This window comes from Furipterus horrens, unplaced genomic scaffold (assembly GCF_987537825.1).
Source record: "Furipterus horrens unplaced genomic scaffold, mFurHor1.1.pri manual_scaffold_7, whole genome shotgun sequence".
Taxonomy (NCBI): domain Eukaryota; kingdom Metazoa; phylum Chordata; class Mammalia; order Chiroptera; family Furipteridae; genus Furipterus; species Furipterus horrens.
In genome coordinates, this window is record NW_028327177.1 from 105,169,044 (window position 1) to 105,190,076 (window position 21,033).

General features: G+C 34.6%; 1 protein-coding gene across 3 annotated transcripts in view; it reads left to right on the plus strand.

The window, feature by feature from the left end:
- Positions 1 to 21,033, plus strand: part of PPARG (peroxisome proliferator activated receptor gamma) — a 136,172-nt gene that overhangs the window by 84,517 nt on the left and 30,622 nt on the right. For all 3 annotated transcript variants that reach the window (XM_090284191.1, XM_090284190.1, XM_090284189.1), the window contains 3 exons: positions 703 to 930; positions 2,280 to 2,449; positions 9,977 to 10,115. In XM_090284191.1, coding sequence (XP_090140317.1) covers positions 711 to 930; positions 2,280 to 2,449; positions 9,977 to 10,115 — 529 coding nt within the window. In that variant the 5' untranslated portion in view covers positions 703 to 710. The remainder of the gene's footprint in view (positions 1 to 702; positions 931 to 2,279; positions 2,450 to 9,976; positions 10,116 to 21,033) is intronic.

Sequence of the window (21,033 nt, forward strand, 5' to 3'; positions counted from 1 at the left end):
GCTATAATTTAGAATGGAAGGGCAGATAAGGTGCTTCCAAGACACGGTAAAGCTAAAGGAGTTCTTCATCACCAAACCCTTATTATATGAAATGTTAAAGGGACTTATTTAAGAAAAAGAGGATCAAAACTTTGAACATTAAAATGACAACAAACTCACAACTATCAACAACTGAACCTTTAAAAAAATGGAAACAAAACAAACTAAGCAAACAACCAGAATAGGAACAGAATCATAGTTATGGGGATCATTTGGATGGTTATCAGCCTGGAGGAGGGAGGGGGAGAAATGGCGAAATGGTGCAGGGATTAAGAAGCGTAATTGGTTGGTACAAAATAAAGAGGGGGAAGTTAAGAATAATATAGGAAAGAGTGAAGCCAAAGAACTTATATGCATGACCCATGGACATAAACTAAGAGGGGTGGGATTGCTGGAGGGAAGGGAGTACTGGGTGGAGGGAAGCAAAGGGGAAAAAAATTGGGACAACTGTAACAGCATAATCATAAAATATACTTTATAAAGTTAAAATTTAAAAAAAAAGCCCACTTGGCAGCACTAAGAAGGTGGTTATATTCTCTTCTCTCATTGTAATAACCTAGATGAAATCACTTTACCATTCTCTCAGTTCCCTTTCTGCATGTTTTTAGAGGATTCCTCTGTCCTCTAGGACCAACTTCATAGCTATTCTTTTTTCCATTTCAGAAATTACCATGGTTGACACGGAAATGCCATTTTGGCCCACCAACTTTGGAATCAGCTCTGTGGATCTTTCTGTAATGGATGACCACTCCCATGCCTTTGACATCAAGCCCTTCACCACCGTTGATTTCTCCAGCATTTCTGCTCCACACTATGAAGACATTCCTTTTGCAAGAGCTGACCCAATGGTTGCTGATTATAAGTATGACCTGAAGCTCCAAGATTATCAAAGTATGACGTTTATTTTCACTTTTAAGACTACTAAGACTAGCATTGGACTAATCTCAATAACACTGGAGTAAGTACTCCAGAGACTAAAACTATATAGAGAAGACATTTACTATTCATTTAGTCATCCATTTATCCATGAAATATTAGATATTTATGATATGCCAGAAAGGAAGACTGTATAAATACCCCAGATCATTCTCTCCTTTTCCCCCTTTTTCCTTTCTTCTTTTTTCTTTTCTTACTTCTTCTAAGAAGCATTATCCAGCATGATTATATTGACAGGTGTAGCTCAGGTTGAGTTCATCACTCAAACTTTGAATTCTTTTGGCGACTTATAGGTTATGAGGCAACAGTTTGCTACCTTATCATCATTAAATTGCTAAATTATAACCTGATTTTTCTAATTCTGACATTTAAGAAACTTACTGAAAACTATTTTTCAGCACAGATTTAAATTTTGACAACTTAGCCTGTTGAATAATCTTTATGCAGTGAACTCAATTCACACTGAAACATCAGACTCAAGAAAAACTAAAACTGTACTTTTCAAGATAAAATAAATTTCTGTGATGCTATTTCCTTGATTTTTATCTCTTTGTGTACTGAAATGCTGGTTTTCCAAAGCCACCACTATGTAATTGGTAACCATTACTTGACAATAAGAACTTCCTGTATTTCTAGTTTTTTTAGGTAAATACTAAACTTGGTTATATTTATGTGTGTGGTTATCAGTTAAAGCCTAATATGGAAATTTAATAGTCCTGATCCTAACCAACGGAAAGGTAGTGCCTAATTTCCACAGGTTGTTTCACTCTCTGTCAACGATCATTTCACAAACCACCCTTTCTGACTCAACACTGGTGGTAACCTTATTTTTCATGTACCTTCAAGTTGGGCTTCCCATTACCTTTTCATGGCAATGTTCCTTCTGTGCTTCTTTTGTAAGACTGGTTTAAAAATACTTCTAAAATGTAACATTTAAATTAAAATACACAATTTAATATTGTGAAAATGCCATATACAGCTCATTATATAGTAAAGAAACCTTAACTGTCCCAAATACTATATGTTGTCTGTTAGAGCTTTAGTATTATGAGGTGTTGGAAGGTCATAGAACCACAGGCTTAATTCCCTTACCTGTTTTACTTATACAGGTGAAGCTCAAAGGTGTTGTAACTTGTCTGTGATTATAAGGCCTACTTTTTCCTGGGTCTCTTCATGTTTCATAATGCTTCCACACTTAAGTAATAAAGATATGGTATTAAAGTGTACTATAGTGAGTTCCCCTGTTGCCTTTCTAGCATTGTTTTTCATGTAATAATGATCTACTCACATTTTTCTATACACAGGTGCAATCAAAGTGGAGCCTGCATCCCCACCTTATTATTCTGAAAAGACACAACTATATAATAAACCTCATGAAGAGCCTTCCAACTCCCTCATGGCAATTGAATGTCGTGTCTGTGGAGATAAAGCTTCTGGGTTTCACTATGGAGTTCATGCTTGTGAAGGATGCAAGGTAAAAAAATAATAATTTTTTCTTTAAAGAATGTGCTGAAAATTTACCTATTATTTCATTTCCTATTGCAAACTCATGATGAGGAATTGAGATAAAGTTGTCACACTTTTTTTTAAAACTCATTAATCAGATGATATAATATTTGAAAACCTAAGAAAATTAATAAAAGCAGGGCTACTTTGTCTCACACTTTTTTTTCTCCAAATTGGGCCTATGAGACACCAATCTAATTTAACCCTTGTATCTTGCAGGGTTTATTTGTTTTTTTCTTAAGTGCCTTGATCAAGGTATCAAGACAAGATACTGATGAGCTGGCCCAGAACCCAGATTTCCTGAGTCTTCCAGTGTTTTGTTTTGTTTTTTCTTCACTATACCATGTAATATTTTATATATGTAAGGCTTGACAGATTTAATAGATAGATAGATAGATAGATAGATAGATAGATAGATAGATAGATAGATAATCTTCATTTGAGCCTCAGAACAGTCTTATAAGTTTGAGCTCATTTATGGCTACTAACAGATATAGAAATTATGAATTAATGAGACTTTCTCATGGTCATCCATTAGTAAATAGCAGAGCTAGGACTAGAACATATCTTATGACTCCTAAACCAGTGCTCTGTGTTTTGTTATTCTTATGGACAGGCAAAGAGATATAAGTGTTTTGGAAAGGAGATACTTTTTCTCCTCCCTTTTCTTCTTTCTGAAAAGGGGCATTTTGGAAAGTTCAAACATTTAATAATATTTTGCCTGAGTATTGAGAAAATGTTAATCCATTTATATTTTATTATGTAGCCTTTTAAAATAATTTTAATATACTAAATGAATAAAATAGTAATAGAATAGTTTTTGTTAAATATGCCAGGACTCAGGAAAAGATCATTCATATTTACCTTATAAAATAAATTTTTAGTTTTTATAAACTTTTTATTATATAAATTTTTAATTTTTGTATATTTTATAAATTTAAAAATATTATAAAATAAACACTGCTTATATTATATAAGTCAGATTTGATTTTTGATTGGGCTTTTTATCAGAATTAAGATATACAGCAGCAGGTAGGTAGGCATTAGAATGTCTGGCTCCCTAACTGGATTGTGTGCCAAAAAAGCAAATTAATATTTATTGAATTCTACCATGCACCAGATATTGTAGAAGTTGCTTTTGCATATATCATTTTAACCACATTCTTCCTAAGTTTTTGCATCTATATAATAATGGCATTTAGCCCTAGCTAGTATTGCTCATTTGGTTGGAGCATCAGCTTATAACCAAAAGATTGTGGGTTTGATTCCCGATCAGGGCACATGCCTAGGTTGTGGGTTTGACCCCTGGTCCAGGCACATACAGGAAGCCTTCGATGTTTCTCACTCTCACTTCTCTCTCTAAAAGCAATAAAAAAAAAAAAATGTCCTTGGGTGAGGATAAAAAATAAATAAATAGATAAATAATAGTGTTGAGTTAGGTGATCTGTAAACTCTCTACAATTCAAATAGTTTATTAGTTAAGGCAACCTAATTAAGTGAAAAGAGGCAAGATAGTATCACTTGGGCCACTTGCCCAAAGTCACTAGCCAATCATATAAACACTTTAGTTCTCAAGTCACCATATGTGTAAAACAACTTTATTAGATTAGCTATCCAAGGTCTTACTCATCTGTAAGGTCTAAAATTCCAAAATTACTGCTTGAAAAAATGCCTGGCAATAGATGCTTTCATTTAAAGCATTTAAATCCATTGATTCTGTGATTGAAGCCACAGTAAAATATCTGTGATCTTACATGAAATCATTAAGTATAGTTCGTTATTTAAGATCTCAATGAATAACAAAAACATCTCATTTTATTGCATTAGATTTATACAATTTATCAACAATAAGTTGTTGATAAATCCTGAGAAACCATTCAGTTTGGTTATCTTGGTAATTTATATTGATAAGAAAATTAAAACAGTATTATTGGTTAAGTTTCCACAATAAATTATTGTTTTTATGGGCTGGTAAAGCACTTAGAAAACTAGAAAGTTTAAGGAAATATTTTGACCATGATTTGTTAGTCATGTATTTGCGAAGAATTAATATTACTGAGAACAGCTAAAAATTGACAGACAGAAATATTGTCAGTAGTTGGTTAGAATGATAAAAGCTAAGCTCTAAAGGCACAAAAATTTGAAAATAAAACCAAGCAAAGAAGAAAGGTAGCAATTAAAAAAGAAGAAGAGAAAGAAGAGGGAGGAGAAAATCCCTATGCCTTTAAATTAGGAACAAAAAGGGTTCTAAGGCAGAGATAGGGAATGAACTCTTAATAAAACCTGAAAAACAACCATAGAAAGACAAATAAAAACAACAGACGAGCCCTGGCTGGTGTGGCTCAGTGGATTGAGCGCCAACCTGCGAACCCAGGGGTCGCCAGTTCGATTCCCAGTCAGAGCACATGCCTGGGTTGTGGGTCAGGTGCCCAGTTGGGGGTGCAGGAGAGGCAACCACAAATTGGTGTTTCTCTCCCTCTCTTTCTCCCTCCCTCCCCCCCTCTCTAAAACTAAATAAAATAAAAAATAAAACAACAGACGAAAATTAAGAGTATTGTATACGAACATTCAGTAACTTGTAAATCACCTAAATATGAATTACAGGTTTCCTAGACTAAAACATAAAGAAGGTTATGCCAACCTTAGGAAGGAAAAGAGACATCTACTCATTTTAAATATAAGAATAAGAAAAATGTTAGTGGAATAATATAATTTGGCTTCTACAAGTATAAGTTAGTAGTTCTCAAAATGTGACCTGGAGACTTCTAGGAGTCCCTAAGACACTCTAAAAGCACCCATGAGATTGAAACTATTTTCATAATAATACTATTTTTATTTACCATTTTCACTCTCATTCACTCATAAGTGTAAGATGGAATGTTCCAGAAGCTACATGACAGAGAATGATAAGATAGCTCTGATGGCTAATGAAATATTTGCCTGTATGTTCTTATACATAAAAATTTCTCAGTTTTAATTCCTAGTCTGGTAAATATCATAACGATAGCCCACATAAACTAATGCTCTTTGCAGTCCTCAATAATTTTTAGGGAAGTAAGAGGTCCTGAAACCAAAAAGTTTGAAAACCATTGTAACAAGCCATTGAAGCTGAAGACATAAATGCTCATTCCTTTCTACTTTGAAACTAAACAAAATTGCTGCCACACAATGCAGCTAAAATAGCTGTGGCCATCAGTAATCAAGATATCTCCTTAGCTAATCAACAGTACTCAATGATAAGCCAAGAAAGTGAAATGTGTTTGACTCACTTATATGTTTTTCTGGAAGGTGCTTTGGCCATTTGATGTTTGCCATTTTAGTAGTAGAATATAGGATATACCCATGATTAAAATACAGTTGACCACAAAATGACAGACTAATTTGTGGATTGAAAAGAATAATTAGGTTGCTTAAGATAGCTATTAGTAGGTCTTCTTAAGCAATTTTACAATGCCAATGAAACAGGTTTATATTAGTGATCCTTGCATGTGCCTGTTGCAGTATTTGGAGCCATCAGTGAGGAGGGGCTTTGAATTAAGCCAGAATTCTCAAGGGAATCTGAAATAGTCATAAGTCAGTGGCACCCCTGGCTTCCAACAGAAACATCTACAAATTTTTTTTGGAGGAAAGAATCTCCAGTTTAGACTCTGTGGGACTCCCAGAGTTTAAGGTCAAGAAATGAGTTCAAAATAAAACATCAGTAAACACATAGAAACCAGTTGACTTGAATGACTTTCATCAGAAATAAACAAACAAAAATGAATTTAGACCCCTCATCCCCTTCCAAGAAAAGCAGACACTGGGATTGCCAGATACAGATAGAATAGCTATGTATGTATAACAAAAGAGGGCAAAATCACAGCAATCAACAAAGCAACAATAGACCATCAGGAATGACTAAGTAGATTTGAAAACAAACCAAGTGAAACTTATAAAAGTATAAAATATATAATTATTGAAATTTTAAAAAAGTCAATGGAAGGGCTAAGTAGCATACTGGACACAGCAGAAAAAAGATTACTGAACTGAAAAATAAATGCAAAGAAATTGTTGAGAATGAGACTCAATGTCTCAAAGAATATGTCCTATCCAGAATCTGCTAGAATTTGAAGGCTATTTTAGTTCTTGAAGGATTAATAGGATTTTTGAATATTAAAAACTATGTCATCTTCATTAATGAATAGAAGAGTTATATACAGAACTGTTCTCATGGATGAATTTTTGCTACTGTAATTACCTTGATATATATTTTTATGATCTTATTTGCTGTTTTGATGTTGACTTTTGCAATCAATATTAGTGAGTAATTAATTACAAGAAGATAGAAAATATAAAATAGAAGTTCATAAGGATAGAATAAGGAAGTCTAACACTTATCTAATTAGAGTTCCAAATTTACGTACAAGTAAAATCATGAGGCAGAAAACAACATGCCCAAGAAGATAAGTAAGAAGAAATTCATGTTTAGATACTGTAGTAAAAACCACAGAATACTAAAGACAAAGAGAGTATGTAAAAGCAACCAAGAGAAAAGACAAAAATGCCTTCAAAGTTGATTGGCAACAGACCTCTCAACAGCAATGGAAGCACAAAGATAATGGAATTCAAAGTGAAATAGAAAACTGAGTACCCTATACCTTTCTTCCTTTTTTATAGTACCCTATATCTTTCAAAAATGAGAGTAAAGTGAAAATGTTTATAGGTTAAAAAAACAAAAAAGACAAATAATAAATTTCAAGGGTAGTAAGCCATAGACAAAAGGTATTTGTAACATCTATATCAGACAATGGATTCATATCTAGAATATATAAAGATTATCTAAAATTCTATTTTAAGGAAAAGACAATCCATTAGAAAACTGGGAAATGAAAAACCAGAGAAATACAAATTAAGGTCCTACTTAGATTCTATTTTACACATACTACATTGTCAAAAATTAAGACGTCTGTCAATACCAAGTGTTGGAGAGAATGTAACTTCCATAAAGTGCTAGTGGGAGTGAAAATTGATATAAACACTTTGGAAAACAATTTGGCATTGTCTTGTAAATTTAACATTCAAATATTGTATAACCCAGAAACTTCACTCTTAGGGGAACTTTTGTATGTGTGCATTATAAAACACAATAATATTTATAGAAGCACTAATATTTATAATAGAAAAAATGGTAAGAATTCAAACATCCATCAACATGAGAACGGATTAATAAATTGTGGCATGGTCACATAATAGAATATTAAATAATTGTGAAAATGAATAAACCATAGCTTCTCACAAGAAAGTGGATAAATTTTAGAAATCTAATACTAAATTTTAAAAAATGAAAATCCCTTAAAGAGACATGAGGTATAATAACGTTTAATAAAGCCCCAAAACAAATCATAACTAAGCAACGTATTATTTAGTTCTACATACGGTGTGATGAAACTATATTTTCTTAAAGGTCAAGGAAATGATACACACAAAACTGAGAATAATAACTTTGCCAAGGGGACACGAAGGGGAGGAGTTGGATAAGAGAAGAATATATAAGTATTTTGGTCATGATTTTAAATCTTGGGTTGGACGAGAGGCTCATGTGTGATAATTATCTTATTATATTTTCCAATTATGTGTATTTTCTGTGTGTTTATAATTAATATTATTTAATAAAATAACATCAAAATAAAAGGAAAGGAGCATGCTAGTGGCCTTGTAATACCTCAGTTACAGTTAAGGATCACAGAATATCAGAAATGGAACTGCCTCCTCACTTTACAGATAGAAAGGGTGAGGCCCAGAAAGGAAATTAAGTGACACACATGTTTCTTCCTTAGATTTTAAGGAGAACTATTGCTGGTGTTTGTGTTACGTCCAGGGGCATAAGATACCAGCCCTGGCTCCATAGAGTTCACAGTTTTAGTTGGGCAGTGGGGGAGGGGCAGAAAATAAACACAAATGTAATAAGTAAATTATATGGTATGCTAGAAAGTCATAGGTCTATTGAGGAAAAAAAGAAAAACTAGGGCAAAGTAAAGGAGATCAATAGTTCCAGAGGAAAAGTAGGGGCAAGGACAGGCCACAGGGTTAAATAAGGTAGATAAGCTTCACTAAGAAGTTGAGGTGTTAGCAAAATTTGAAGGCAATGAGGGAAACAGACAGGTATAAATTTAGAGAAAGAGCTTTCCACGTTAGAGAAAGAATTCAAGAGTGATTTCAGGGATTTTGGCTTGACAACATGGGAGGATGGAGTTGCATCGACTGAAAAGCTGCGATGAAGTAAGCTTGTGGGGTAAGATCAGGACTTTAGTGTTAGGTATGCTGGGTTCAAGACAGCTATTAGATTTCCAAGTGAAGATGTCAAGTAAGCAGTAGAACATACTTGTCTAGAGTTCAAGATAGAAATATGAAGAAAGTCAAGTGTACATCAGTGACAAAATCAATACTAGTTCAGTGCTTTTTGTACCAAACAGAATCAGATAAATTTGGAAGAATTGCGAACTGAGTTTCATGAAAAGGAACACAATAGAAATGAATAGGAATACTCTAAACAAAAGAAATGGAGTTAAAAAACATTTCTGATTAGAATTTTTTCCAGGTCTTTCCAAGAACTATAAATATAGCAGCATTCAGTTAGCCTCGAACTGATATGTTTGCTATTTTGAGATTGCAATCAACTTTCTGAGGATTTATATATGACTTCTCATGTTGTTTTCTTTTTTTAACTTTTATTTGTTTATTTTTAAAGATTTCATTTATTTTCAGAGAGATTGGAGGGGAGGGAGAAAGAGAGGGAGAGAAACATCGATGAGCAAGAGAAACATCAATTGGTTGCCTCTTGCACTCCCCCAACTGGGGATCTTGCCCAAAACCCTGGCATGTGCCCTGACCTGGAACTGAACCAGCAACCCTTCATTTCACAGGCCAGCGGTCACTCCACTGAGCCACACCAGCCAGGGCTCATGTTATTTTCTATTATCTCTTTTTGTTTGTAGGCTACAATGATTATGGAACACACATATTTTTAGCTGCATAAATAAATGAAACCAATTCTGCAGGAAATTATGCAACATAGAGAATTCCAAAAAATTATCCACATGTGGATTTTTATTGGCCCTGATCATGTATTACGATGAAATGATTATAACTTTGCCAAACTGCGTAGTACAATTATAAGGGCTTGGCATGCTGTTGGAATAGTTTGCAAAAATACTGAACTGATTACTTGATGTTTCATTTGCACTTTTTAGAGCATGCTGAAATCCAAATGTAAAGGCAAAATACATTGAATGACATTAGTTGGATGTGGTCACTTTCTAAGAGCTAATACAAGACACTGGAAATCCTCATTCAGTTCTAGAGGGGCTAAGTGATTTGCCTAAAGCCACCAGTGCCAGAACTGTGTGAAGAGCCTGCCCTTTCTGGTACCCAGGCCAGTGAGCCTTTAGCCGTACATTGCTGCTTCAGTGCATCACAAAGACGTAGAATTTGCTTCTTTTTTATTATGTCTTTGCAGGGTTTCTTCCGGAGAACAATCAGATTGAAGCTTATTTATGATAGGTGTGATCTTAACTGTCGGATCCACAAAAAAAGTAGAAATAAATGTCAGTACTGTCGGTTTCAGAAATGCCTTGCTGTGGGAATGTCTCATAATGGTAAGTGAACACTTAGCTGCACATTTTTTATTATTCTCATTATGGCTGCCAGATCAGTAGACATGAAGGCCATTGATGAAAACATGCAGTTTTCTCACGGAATGCCAGATTTCAGAATATTGCATGCTGACAAAGCATTTCTCATTTAGGTCAGAGTTTTTAAGCTGTTAGTGAGGAATTCTCTCTGTGGTTGGGCATCTGCCATGATCAGAGAGGACTTGAAAATCTGGGAGGTGCTGGAAATAACTGCAGTATTTTAAAACAAACGTTAATGATATTTTGTGATTATTTCTTATGTTGCTTTAACAGTATTAAAAACAGAATTATACTTTACTTTGGTGTATCAATAGTTTCTTTCTAATTTAAATGTAAAAATTCTGCAGATTTCTGGATATGGAACTTTAGGTGGCTTATCAGAACTTAGATTTATATATTTTTTTCTCTTTACTATACAAAAAGATGAGTGTAAGTGTAGCAGTAGTCTTGACTTTGAGCAGCAAACGAACTTGTGAATAAAGAAATATTTTAAAGTTCCACAAAACTTCAGTGTCCATAGAAAGATAAGAGAATAAAATTTTATACTTTTTAAACCCATATAGAGAATCAAGCTTATGATTTGGAGTGTTGACCTAAGGGACAAATGTAGAAGACCTGAGAAGACCCATGTTTTCATGAATTGTATAACTAACTCAGCAAAGTCATGGAACATAGGCCTGTTTGAAAACATAGCTCTTGATTTCTATTTAGTTCTAAATGGTTAACTAGCTCATAAAACAATTTTTGATGTAATGATATTATATTTTTCAAGTATTAATTCTTTAACAGCTCATTATGGGCTCTTGAAATGTAAAATGCTAGAATGATCAAATTAAATCCAAAGTCTCATTTCATTGGATATCCTATTTTTTCTTTCTTTTGCCTTCATCTCTCTCAAACTGACCTGGTAAGAGGATAATCTTTTTCTCTATATTTTTATTGTTTACACTATTACAGATGTCCCTATTTTCACCCCCTTTGCCTGCCTCCCCCTCTTCCCTCTGGCCATCATCACCACATTGTTGTCTGTCTGTGGGTTATGCATATATGTTCCTTGACTAATCTCTTCACCTTCTTCATCCAGTCCCCCCACCATTCTCCTTCCGACAGCTGTCAGTCTGTTCCATCTGTCCATGAAATCTTTAAGTCAGTCTTCCTCTATAAAGGCTCCAAAGCATCTGTGAAAATTAAATTTTTGCTCACCATGCTGATGTTTGGTTTTCGCAGTGGAAATCATCAAGATATTTGGAAATCACTAATTGGTTGATATCCTACCCTTTAAAAATAATTTAAAATTATATTTTTATCATTAATATGGGCATTTCCTATAAAGGCATGAATGTATTATGAATAGATCTATTAGCTATAGTAGACAGGAAGGAAATTTGGTCTAACTTTCCTCAACAGTTAATTACATCTGCTGTGTAGCCGTATACAACTGCAGTCATTGTTTGCAAAATAATTTGCTAGTTTAATTTCACCCATTTTTTAAAATTTCAGACCTCCTAAGACATAGGGCATGTTTTCAAGTCAAGGGTTGTATTGTAGGTGATGCGATCAAATTGCAATAAACTTAATTTATTTTTATGAAGAAATCTTTTATTTGAGGCCCTTATCTATAAGACTGACTAGGAAAGCATGCCAGTTCTGCTTTTAATACTACTTATTTTATGTTCTTTAAAAAATTGTCACTTTACACATTAAAATTCATTGCTTTGGCCAATCTGAGGCCAACAGTAATCATATTTCCATTGATATAAAATGCCTTTTAGTTAATGTTTTGTGTGAGTGATTCTCAATGTTGTAATCCACCAACTTATCAAAAGAGGCTAGAAGCTGTTTTCAATATGCAAAAGAAGAGAGGAACATCCACCAAAGTAAATTTTCTTCATTTTGTGTTACTTTTATTTTTGTTCTTTGGTCTCTATTTAGTCCATTTTATGCGTTTAGCTTCCATGTTAGCTACCCACTCCCAGTTGGGAAGGAAGCTTCTGAAGTAACCTTTAAGGAACCCTATGGGCCCTGGGGAATATTGTTGGAAAGTCACTTAAATCAGCGATTGCTAAGTTCTTTTAACTTTGAAATGTCTATGATGCTATGTAAGTCAAAACAACCTACCTCACTGAATTTTTCACTTGTGAATCAGCTATTCCATATCTTATAGATAATGTCACTGTCTTCCCAAATATTTAGACAACTGACACCAGTCAGTTGCCTGAATTTAAAAGTTTCCACCTGTATGCTTTGGTACCATAAAAATATAATTCATATACCTGAGTCATGTCTTCTGTATGTTCTGATCAGTTACTCAGTAACTTATGGCAGTACATTTGATGGTTGCATAATGATGTAGCCCTGGAGTAAAAGTCCAAAGCAATGTGGGCTAAACAATGTATAAATGGTGTGATTGGATAATGGTATATGGTTGCATCTGAAGCTAGAACTTGTATTTTGATTGTGGCATGTAACCTAAACATTGTAGAAGGACTTGATTTCAGCATTTTTCCAATTGGAAACCTATTTGTTTCTCAAATACCCATTTTCAGCATTGGATATAAAAAACACCCAGTTGTTGGGCTGAAGTGCTTTGGGAGAAATTTTTTGTTTTTCTATAATTATCAAGGCAAACACATGTTGCCTTGATTTTGGTCATTTAATAATCCATCATTTTTAGACCATGGGCCAGTCTCACTGATTGCTCCAAAATTTTCCTGAGTCACTTCAAGCATAGTCGGTCCAATACCCTGTCCAGACACCTTTAGAGGAAGGTTCCAAATACAAGTAAAGCAGAAATAAAGAGCCAACTTCCTGGGCTACCCAGAATTAACCTACCAAAGGATTATTGCATCTGCCACTATTTGTTTTATGTTTTGAATTAGTGAAGCAGGTATATACAGAATCTTAATAAAAAGACTCTCATAGATTAATGTTGTTTCTTCAGTCAAATGGCCACTCACACATTTTTATAGATTTTTGAAGTATCAGTTTTGTTTTGAAGTCCTGCTGTCAAAACCTCTCACATTAATCATATTTTTAAATGTGTCCTTTTTATTTTTAATGAAATAATTTAGTCATTAAGAATTTTGACTAGTCAGTATTTCATATTCGGAGCTGCTTTTCATGTATGAAGTAAATAATAAAATAATAAGTGTTGTCTTTGCAGAAAAGGTAATCTGATGTAGAGAAGAATTGACTTATGTTATGAGTCATTCAAGTAGGTTTTTCCCTATCGCATTGAGATTTGAGTAAAATTTATGCTTTTCATAAATATAAAAATTAGTGAAACCTTAGCTTTGCTGATTAGGATGTCATATTATATAAATGATGGGGATTTTCCTTTTTTTTTTTTTTTAATCTGACAACTCAAAAATAATTTCTCAGTGGCTTCATAAAAATTCAGAAAAGTGGTTTCACAAATTTTTGTGGCATTTAGCATTTTTAAGGTAGTTCCCTTCTTCCTTGTAAACAGCGGCTCTAAGTGTATATTGCAAAAAAAGAAAAGCCTTAATGGCAAATAAATTTAAACTTCAACGTGTAACTTTTTCTTTAGTCTTTGTGGTATAAAGGAAAATTACCCAATTATTAACTTTTAGAAAAATATAACAGAATAAAAAAGGCCTAATGCACATGGCAGGTGTGTTACTCAAACCTGCCTGGCCTTCATGATTGTTCACAATCTAGCCTCCACCACTTTATCCCACTGCTATTCTTTTCCGTGTGCATTTCAGGCAAACCGTGCACTTTGCTCTTCCTGGAAAATGCTTGTGAGCCTCTGTGTACTATGTCCTTCAGTTCCCTGTTAAAATTCTACCGGGTATTCAAGGCCCAGTTCAAATGTCTTCTCTTTCATGAGACTTTTAATTCCCCATTCTTCATCTTCTCTTGTTTTATTCTTTTCTCTGACACCATATTGTGCCTTATAAAACAAAGGAGTGATCATATCTATGTTACCAAAAACTAAACTACTGTAGACAGGAGTAAAAAGGATAAATGAGGCTGGTGGAATCAGGGAAATTTATGAGAAATTCAATGCAGTATTATGAACTAAGACATTAGGATGGGTGAGAAGAAATAGAATTGAGAGAAATATCAAAACAGTGGCCAGTGAATACAAATGTCTGCAGGGAGAGAGATTGTTAAGATTATTCAAGGTGTCTAGTTTGAATGAATTAACCAAAAAAGGAAAACAGGACAAGGAGACACTTTAGAGGGAGAAAATGTAAGTTCGTTCTTATGTTGTAATTGAAGTGCTTATGGGATACCCAACATCCATGTATAAAGGAATCTAGGAAGAAGTGAAAAATAGGGATCCAAACCTCAGGAAAGAGAAGGCAGGAGTCATTGGCACATCTTGTGAGTTAGATCAAACTAGGAAGAACAGAACATTAGTGAAGGAAGGTGGCCTGGAAAATAGGAGACAGAAGTAGGAGAACCAGAGAAGCAGAAACCAGCATGAGAAGAGGCTGGAGAATATCAACAGCATTAAAGGCTGCAAGATTGCTGGAGAGCACAGTAGATGGAGAACTTAGAAGCCCAAGATTCTTCTGCTAGAATTAGGAACTCCTAAGAGCAAAGTTTTAGTAAGTTTAAATGAGGTGAAAGCTAGGTTTCAGTGGATTAGGAAATAAATAAGTAGCAAGTGCCAAATGCAGATGAGAGGTAAGACTCCTCTTTCTATAACTTCAGCAGTGGAAGAAAAACTAGCATGAAGAGTCAGAACCTTAAATATCTGCTTAGGTGAAAAGGAAGGAAATCGTAAAGAGGGGTACATGAGAGAAAGAATAATCTGTGTATATATTTAGGATCTCTTCTACTAGACATGTTCTTTGCATCTTTGGGCCACCCTCCATCCAGTCTGTCTAGCACAGTGTCTTGCATCAAACAGGTATTCGATAAATGAATTCAGTGATGTCAAGTAAGATTTAAGGGATTTGGAGATTGAATCAGAAGGTGAGGCAATAGAGTTTTGTTCATCTCTACTTTGGAAAGAAACCTAGGAAAATGTTTAAATTTTCTCTAAAATAGTTTGAAAAATGTTATCCCTGCAGAAAAATAACTTAATACTGGTGTTCAGGCTGCTCCTTGTTTTACTTTAGAGGACCTACAAAATTATAGTTATTAGACTGCCAAATCTAATAAACGCACAAGGTTTTTTTTTTCGCTCAAGAAAGAGAGGTGGAATAACATAACTTAGTTGGCAAAAGCTATATGAAAAGCAATGGTGTTGTGTAAGACTTATTTACATGATAAGGTTTTTGCAAAATAAACATGTTAAAGTGGGGAAACTATGAGACATAACCTTACTAATGATTGTCAAAAGCCTGATATCATTGCAAATTCACCCTTAGATGTTGAAAGACAAAACTGATTTTTAATGAAACTTATTTCATTCTATCTTCTTTTGATTTATTTTGAAAATCTGCATTAATTTATCTTTGTGATTAAGTAGCACTTATCATTGATGCCCCTGCAATTAAGTAGGTGTTTTTAAAACATGCTATTAGTTATCATTAAGGAACATTAATTGTCTCTAGGATTCAAAGAGCAGCATACCTAAACATTCCATGTGCTTGGAGTTTTTGTGTTCAAGAAATCAGTACTAAATATACAATGCTGAATCTGTCATATACTAGTAGGTAGCTCCATTCAGTTCAGTAAAAGTGTATTATATAAAGGTCCACTAATATACTTTCACCAAAAATTAATGAGTCTCTACCAAACCTGTTCTTCTTGTAGGGTGCGTGGTGATTCTGATATTGACAATTCTTTTTAAAAACTAAGATTCATGAATTCTCTCTAAATGATTAATTATCCCAAATATGACACTGAATGCTAGTATCCTAGAAGTTGCCTTATGTGACATGTGCTAGATCTGTAGAACAGACAGAATGTCTTTCATTTTCTCAGGGCCTCAAAGACTAGACAAATATTGCTTTAAAAAAGAGAGAGCATAGCATGTTCCCCAGTCCTATGTCATTGAGATTTGTAGAATTTTATAGCTAAATTTAGAGCTAAAGAAAGGGATTTTTAGAGAACTTCTTTCCAAGTCCTTCATTCTATATAAATAAAGCCATTGAAGACCAGGAATAAAGCCACTTAGATTTTCACTAGCTGAAAGTACAGAGTAGACTTCCTGACTACCTCAAGTGCCATGCCAATTCTATTGTCTTCCAGAGAGGCCAAAAGTTATTGCTGAGGGACTCAGGGAGCATTTTCCTTTTCTTTTAAAATTAATTGCAGTGTTAGAAGATTTGGAAAAATATGTTTGTATATGAGCACATCAGCCTTTATATTTCTGGTCCCCAGTCTGTAACTTTCATCTTCTATTTCTAAATTTTAGCTTTAATTTTATGGAAAACAACAGTCCAAAGAGAGAATTCCTTCCTCATCTTGATTCTCAGATTCACTGAGGTTCAGGAATTACTTCACTAAAAAAACATCATCCCCTAAACAATGTAAAGAAAGAGAGATAGAGATGTATGAATAGATGGATGGATGGATGGATGGATGGATGGATGGATAGGTAGATAGATAGACAGAGGGATTAAGTGTTCAGGGTTTGTTCTTTACCCATGGGAAAGGATCTAGGTTAATGTGCCATGCCTACCCTACTGGTCTATAGGCCACAGCAATGATAGTTGCCCTAGACCATTTAATAAAAGCTGCATTTAATAATAAAATAAAATAATTTTAGCCACAAATAATAAAAACTGCATTTATTAAGCATTAGTATGTTCCAAGCACTGTGCTGAACACTTTCTGTGCCTTATATCATCACCTCACATGAGGTAGGTTAATATTATTAGTGGGATGCAAAAGCAACAAAATAAAATCAGCTTTTTCTCCCTTAAAAAATGCATAAAAATAAAAGTTTGTATTTACCGTTTCAGATTTCCATTTTTATGCAAATTTAGTCCCACCAAATGAGATGTATGTAAAAATGCTACTTGAAAAACCCTACATAATCAGTTACACTGATGTGTCATTGAACCTAATCTGCAGCTTGAGCATTTAATGATACAGAGAATTCGTTTATAAACTTTAGCCTTTGGAAGGAATTTCAACTTATAAAAATTCACATTTTATTTATTATTTTATTTTATTTTATTGAATTTATTGGAGTGGCATTGGTTAATAAAATTATATAGGTTTCAGGTGTACAATTCTATAATACATCTTCTGTCTATAGTGTTGTATGTTCTCCACCCCAAGTCAAGTCTCCTTTAATCACCATTTATCCCTCCTTTACCCTCTTCTGCCTCCCCCAACTGCTTTTACCCTCCAGTAATCACCATACTGTTGTCCATGACTATGAGGTTTTTTATTATTGCTTAATCCCTTCACCTTTTTCACCCAGCCCCCCAACCCTCCTCCCCTCTGACAGCTGTCAGCTTGTTCTCTGCATCTATGAGTTTGCTTCTATTTTGTTAGGTTATTTTATTCATTAAATTCCACATTAAAGTGATATCATATGATGATACTTGTCTTTCTCTGACTGATTTATTTCACTTAGCATCATACTCTCGAGGTCAGCCCGTTATGTTACAAAAGGTAAGATTTGACTTCGGTCAAGATGGAGGTATAGGTAAACATGCCTCACCTCCTTGTACAACTATAGCAAAAATTATAACTAGACTACAAAATAAATATCACCCAGAATTGTCAGAAAATCAAGCTGTATGAAAGTCTGACAACAAAGGATTTAAAGAAGCCACATTGATCCATATGGGGAGGAGCAGCAGAGACGTGGAGACATGCGGAAACATGGAATGGGCAGTGTCACATCCACTTGCGGTGGATAAAAATTAGGAGGAATACCTTGGGAGCAAGGGATCCCAGCCCCAGACTAGGCCACCCAGCCCAGAATTCCAGTTCAAGAAGATAAGTCCTCATAACTTCTGGCTGTAAAAACCAGTGGGGGTTGGGGCAGCGGAAGAAACTGCGGAATTCTCAAGAAACTCCCCTTAAAAGGCCTGCAATGGATTTAGGACTCATGCAAAGACACACCTTCTAGGATTCAGCACCAGGGCAACAGCTGGAAGAGCACCAGTGGCATACAGAGAGAAACTGAAGTGACTGGGACAGAGTGAGTATTGGGACACAGCTTCCTCCAAGGCAAACCCCAGAGGCCAGGCAGCAGCATTGTCCCGTCTCTGAGCCCTCCTCAATACAGAGCCACAGAGCAGAGAAGCAGGTTGCCCCGCCTTGGCGATTACCTAAGGCTGCACCCATACAACTTACCAGTGTGCTTTTCTACAATAGGCTACACTACTAAGAGAGGGAATCAAAGAAGCTCTACCTAATACACAGAAACAAACACAAGGAGACTGCCAAAATGAGGAGACAAAGAGATATGGCCCAAATGAAAGAAAAGAACAAAATTCTAGGAAAAAAAAATAAACAAAATGGAGATAAACAACCTATCAGATGTAGAATTCAAAACACTGGTTATCAGGGTGCTCTGGGAACTCATTGGATACTTCAATAGCATAAAAAAGATGAAGGCAGAAATTAAGGTTACATTAAGTAAAATAAAGAAAAATCTACAGGGAATCACAGTGGAGGGAATGAAGCCAAGAGTCAAATCAACAATTTGGAACACAAGGAAGAAAAAAGCACTTAATCAGAACAGCAAGAAGAAAAAAGAATTCAAAAAAATGAGAATAAGCTAAGGAGCCTCTGGGATATCTTTAAATGTACCAATATTTGAATCATAGGGGTGCCAAGGGACAAAAAGAAGAGCAAGAAAGTGAAAACTTATTTGAAAAAATAATGAAAGAAAACTTCCCTAATTTAGCAAAGGAAATAGACATACAAGTCCAGGAAGCACAGAGTCGCAAACAAGATGGATCCAAAGAGGACCACACCAAGACACATCATAATTAAAATGCCGAAAGTTAAAGATAAAGAGAGAATCTTAAAAGCAGCAAGAGAAAAGCAGATAGTTAACTACAAAGGAGTTTCCATAAGACTGTCAGCTGATATCTCAAAAGAAACTTTGCAGTCAAGAAGGGACTAACAAGAAGTATTCAAAGTGTTGAAAAGCAAGGACCTACAACCAGGATTACTCTATCCAGCAAAACTATCATTTAGAATGGAAGGGCAGATCAAGTGCTTCCCAGACAAGATAAAGCTAAACGACTTCATCATCACCAAGCCATTATTATATGAAATGCCAAAGGGAATTATATAAGAAAAAGATCAAATGATGAACATTAAAATGACAATAAATTTGCAACTGTCAATAATTGATTCCAAATAACAAAGTAAGCATACAAGCAGAACAGGAACAGAATCATAGATATGGAGGTCATTTGGAGGGTTATCAGTTGGGAGGGGAAAGGGGAGAACGGAGGAAAAAATGCAGGGATTAAGTAGCACAAATTGGTAGGTGCAAAATAGACAGGGGGATATTAAGAACAGTATAGGAAATGGAGAAGCCAAAGAACTTATATGCATGACCCATGGACATGAACTAAGGGGGAGGGGATTGCTGGAGGGAAGGGGGGTACTGGGTGGAGAGGGGCAAAGGGGGGAAATTGGAACAACTATAATAGCATAATAAATAAAACATTTTTTTTAAAACAGGTATGATTTCCTTTTTCTTTTTTTTTTTCTTTTTTTTTTTTTTTACTGCCGAGTAGTATTCTATTATGTGAATTTACTGCAGCATTTTTTATCCACTCATCTACTGATGAGCACTTGGGCTGCTTCCAGATGTTGGCTATTGTAAATGATGTTTCAATGAACATAAGGGTGCAAAAAATTCACATTTTATTTAGACTGTAGCAAAAGGCTTTTGCTTTTAATATCTCCTAATTCTAAAATTATTTTTTAGAAGTTATTTTTTGGCTATTTTGTTAGGTTATGGAAAAGCAGGACTAGAAAATGTAATAAGTAACTATCTTCAGCTGTTTGTTTATTTCAAATAAGCTTTTTGGATTACCTATCAGGGAAAAAGTGCTTTCCTAGACATGTAAACCTTTGTATATATTTATAGTTTATTACCTGTGAAAATGTAACCAGAACCTAGAACAATATCTGGCACACATAGACATTCAATACTTATTCATTGAGTGAAGAGACAGTATTGTGCACTCTGTTAAATAACTAAACTTAAAGAGCAAAAGATTGTTGGTGATTCTAGCCACCTTTATTTTGTTATATAATTGATTTTCTCCAAGTTTTACGCTAAAATTACCTCTACTTTTAATATGCCATCATTTTTACTGGCTGCTTTTTTTCATGGTTGCTTTCCCAAACTTCCCATTGCACACCCTGTCTCATTTTCAGTTTCCAAACTTGATATTTTGAAGTTTAATTCATCAAGCTTTTATCATATACTTATTATGTGTATTTTGTTGCATCCAGATACAAAGATGAGGAAACATGGTGCTTATATAATTTATTTTCTAGTAGAATAACCAACATAAACCACACAGTACTATGGTACTAGTTTGATACATGAGCTAATATATGCATACAACAGAAGCTCATCACTTAGGAAGCTTTTTCTAAACTGTGCCAAACCCCAGGTTTTTGATACATTTCTCACTGGGTATAGGGATGGCATATTAAAATTTCCTATGAAAGGTACATAATTTTAGAAGTTAACAAACAATTCTGACATGCCCTGCCTCTCCCCTTCTCCCCACTCCTCAGCCGAGACCTACTGATGAACAAGGAATAAACAGTACAAGGAAGCAAATTATTAGACTGGCTTCACAGAGAAGGATTTTGAAGGGATCTGCTATCTAGGTTTTTTTTCTATCTTATTTAAAAATATGTTATACAAGGACTAAACAAGTGCCAGACATTTTATTAAGTGCTAAGGATAAAATAATGAGCAAGATTCCTGCCTTTGTGGAGATTATAAAGCAGA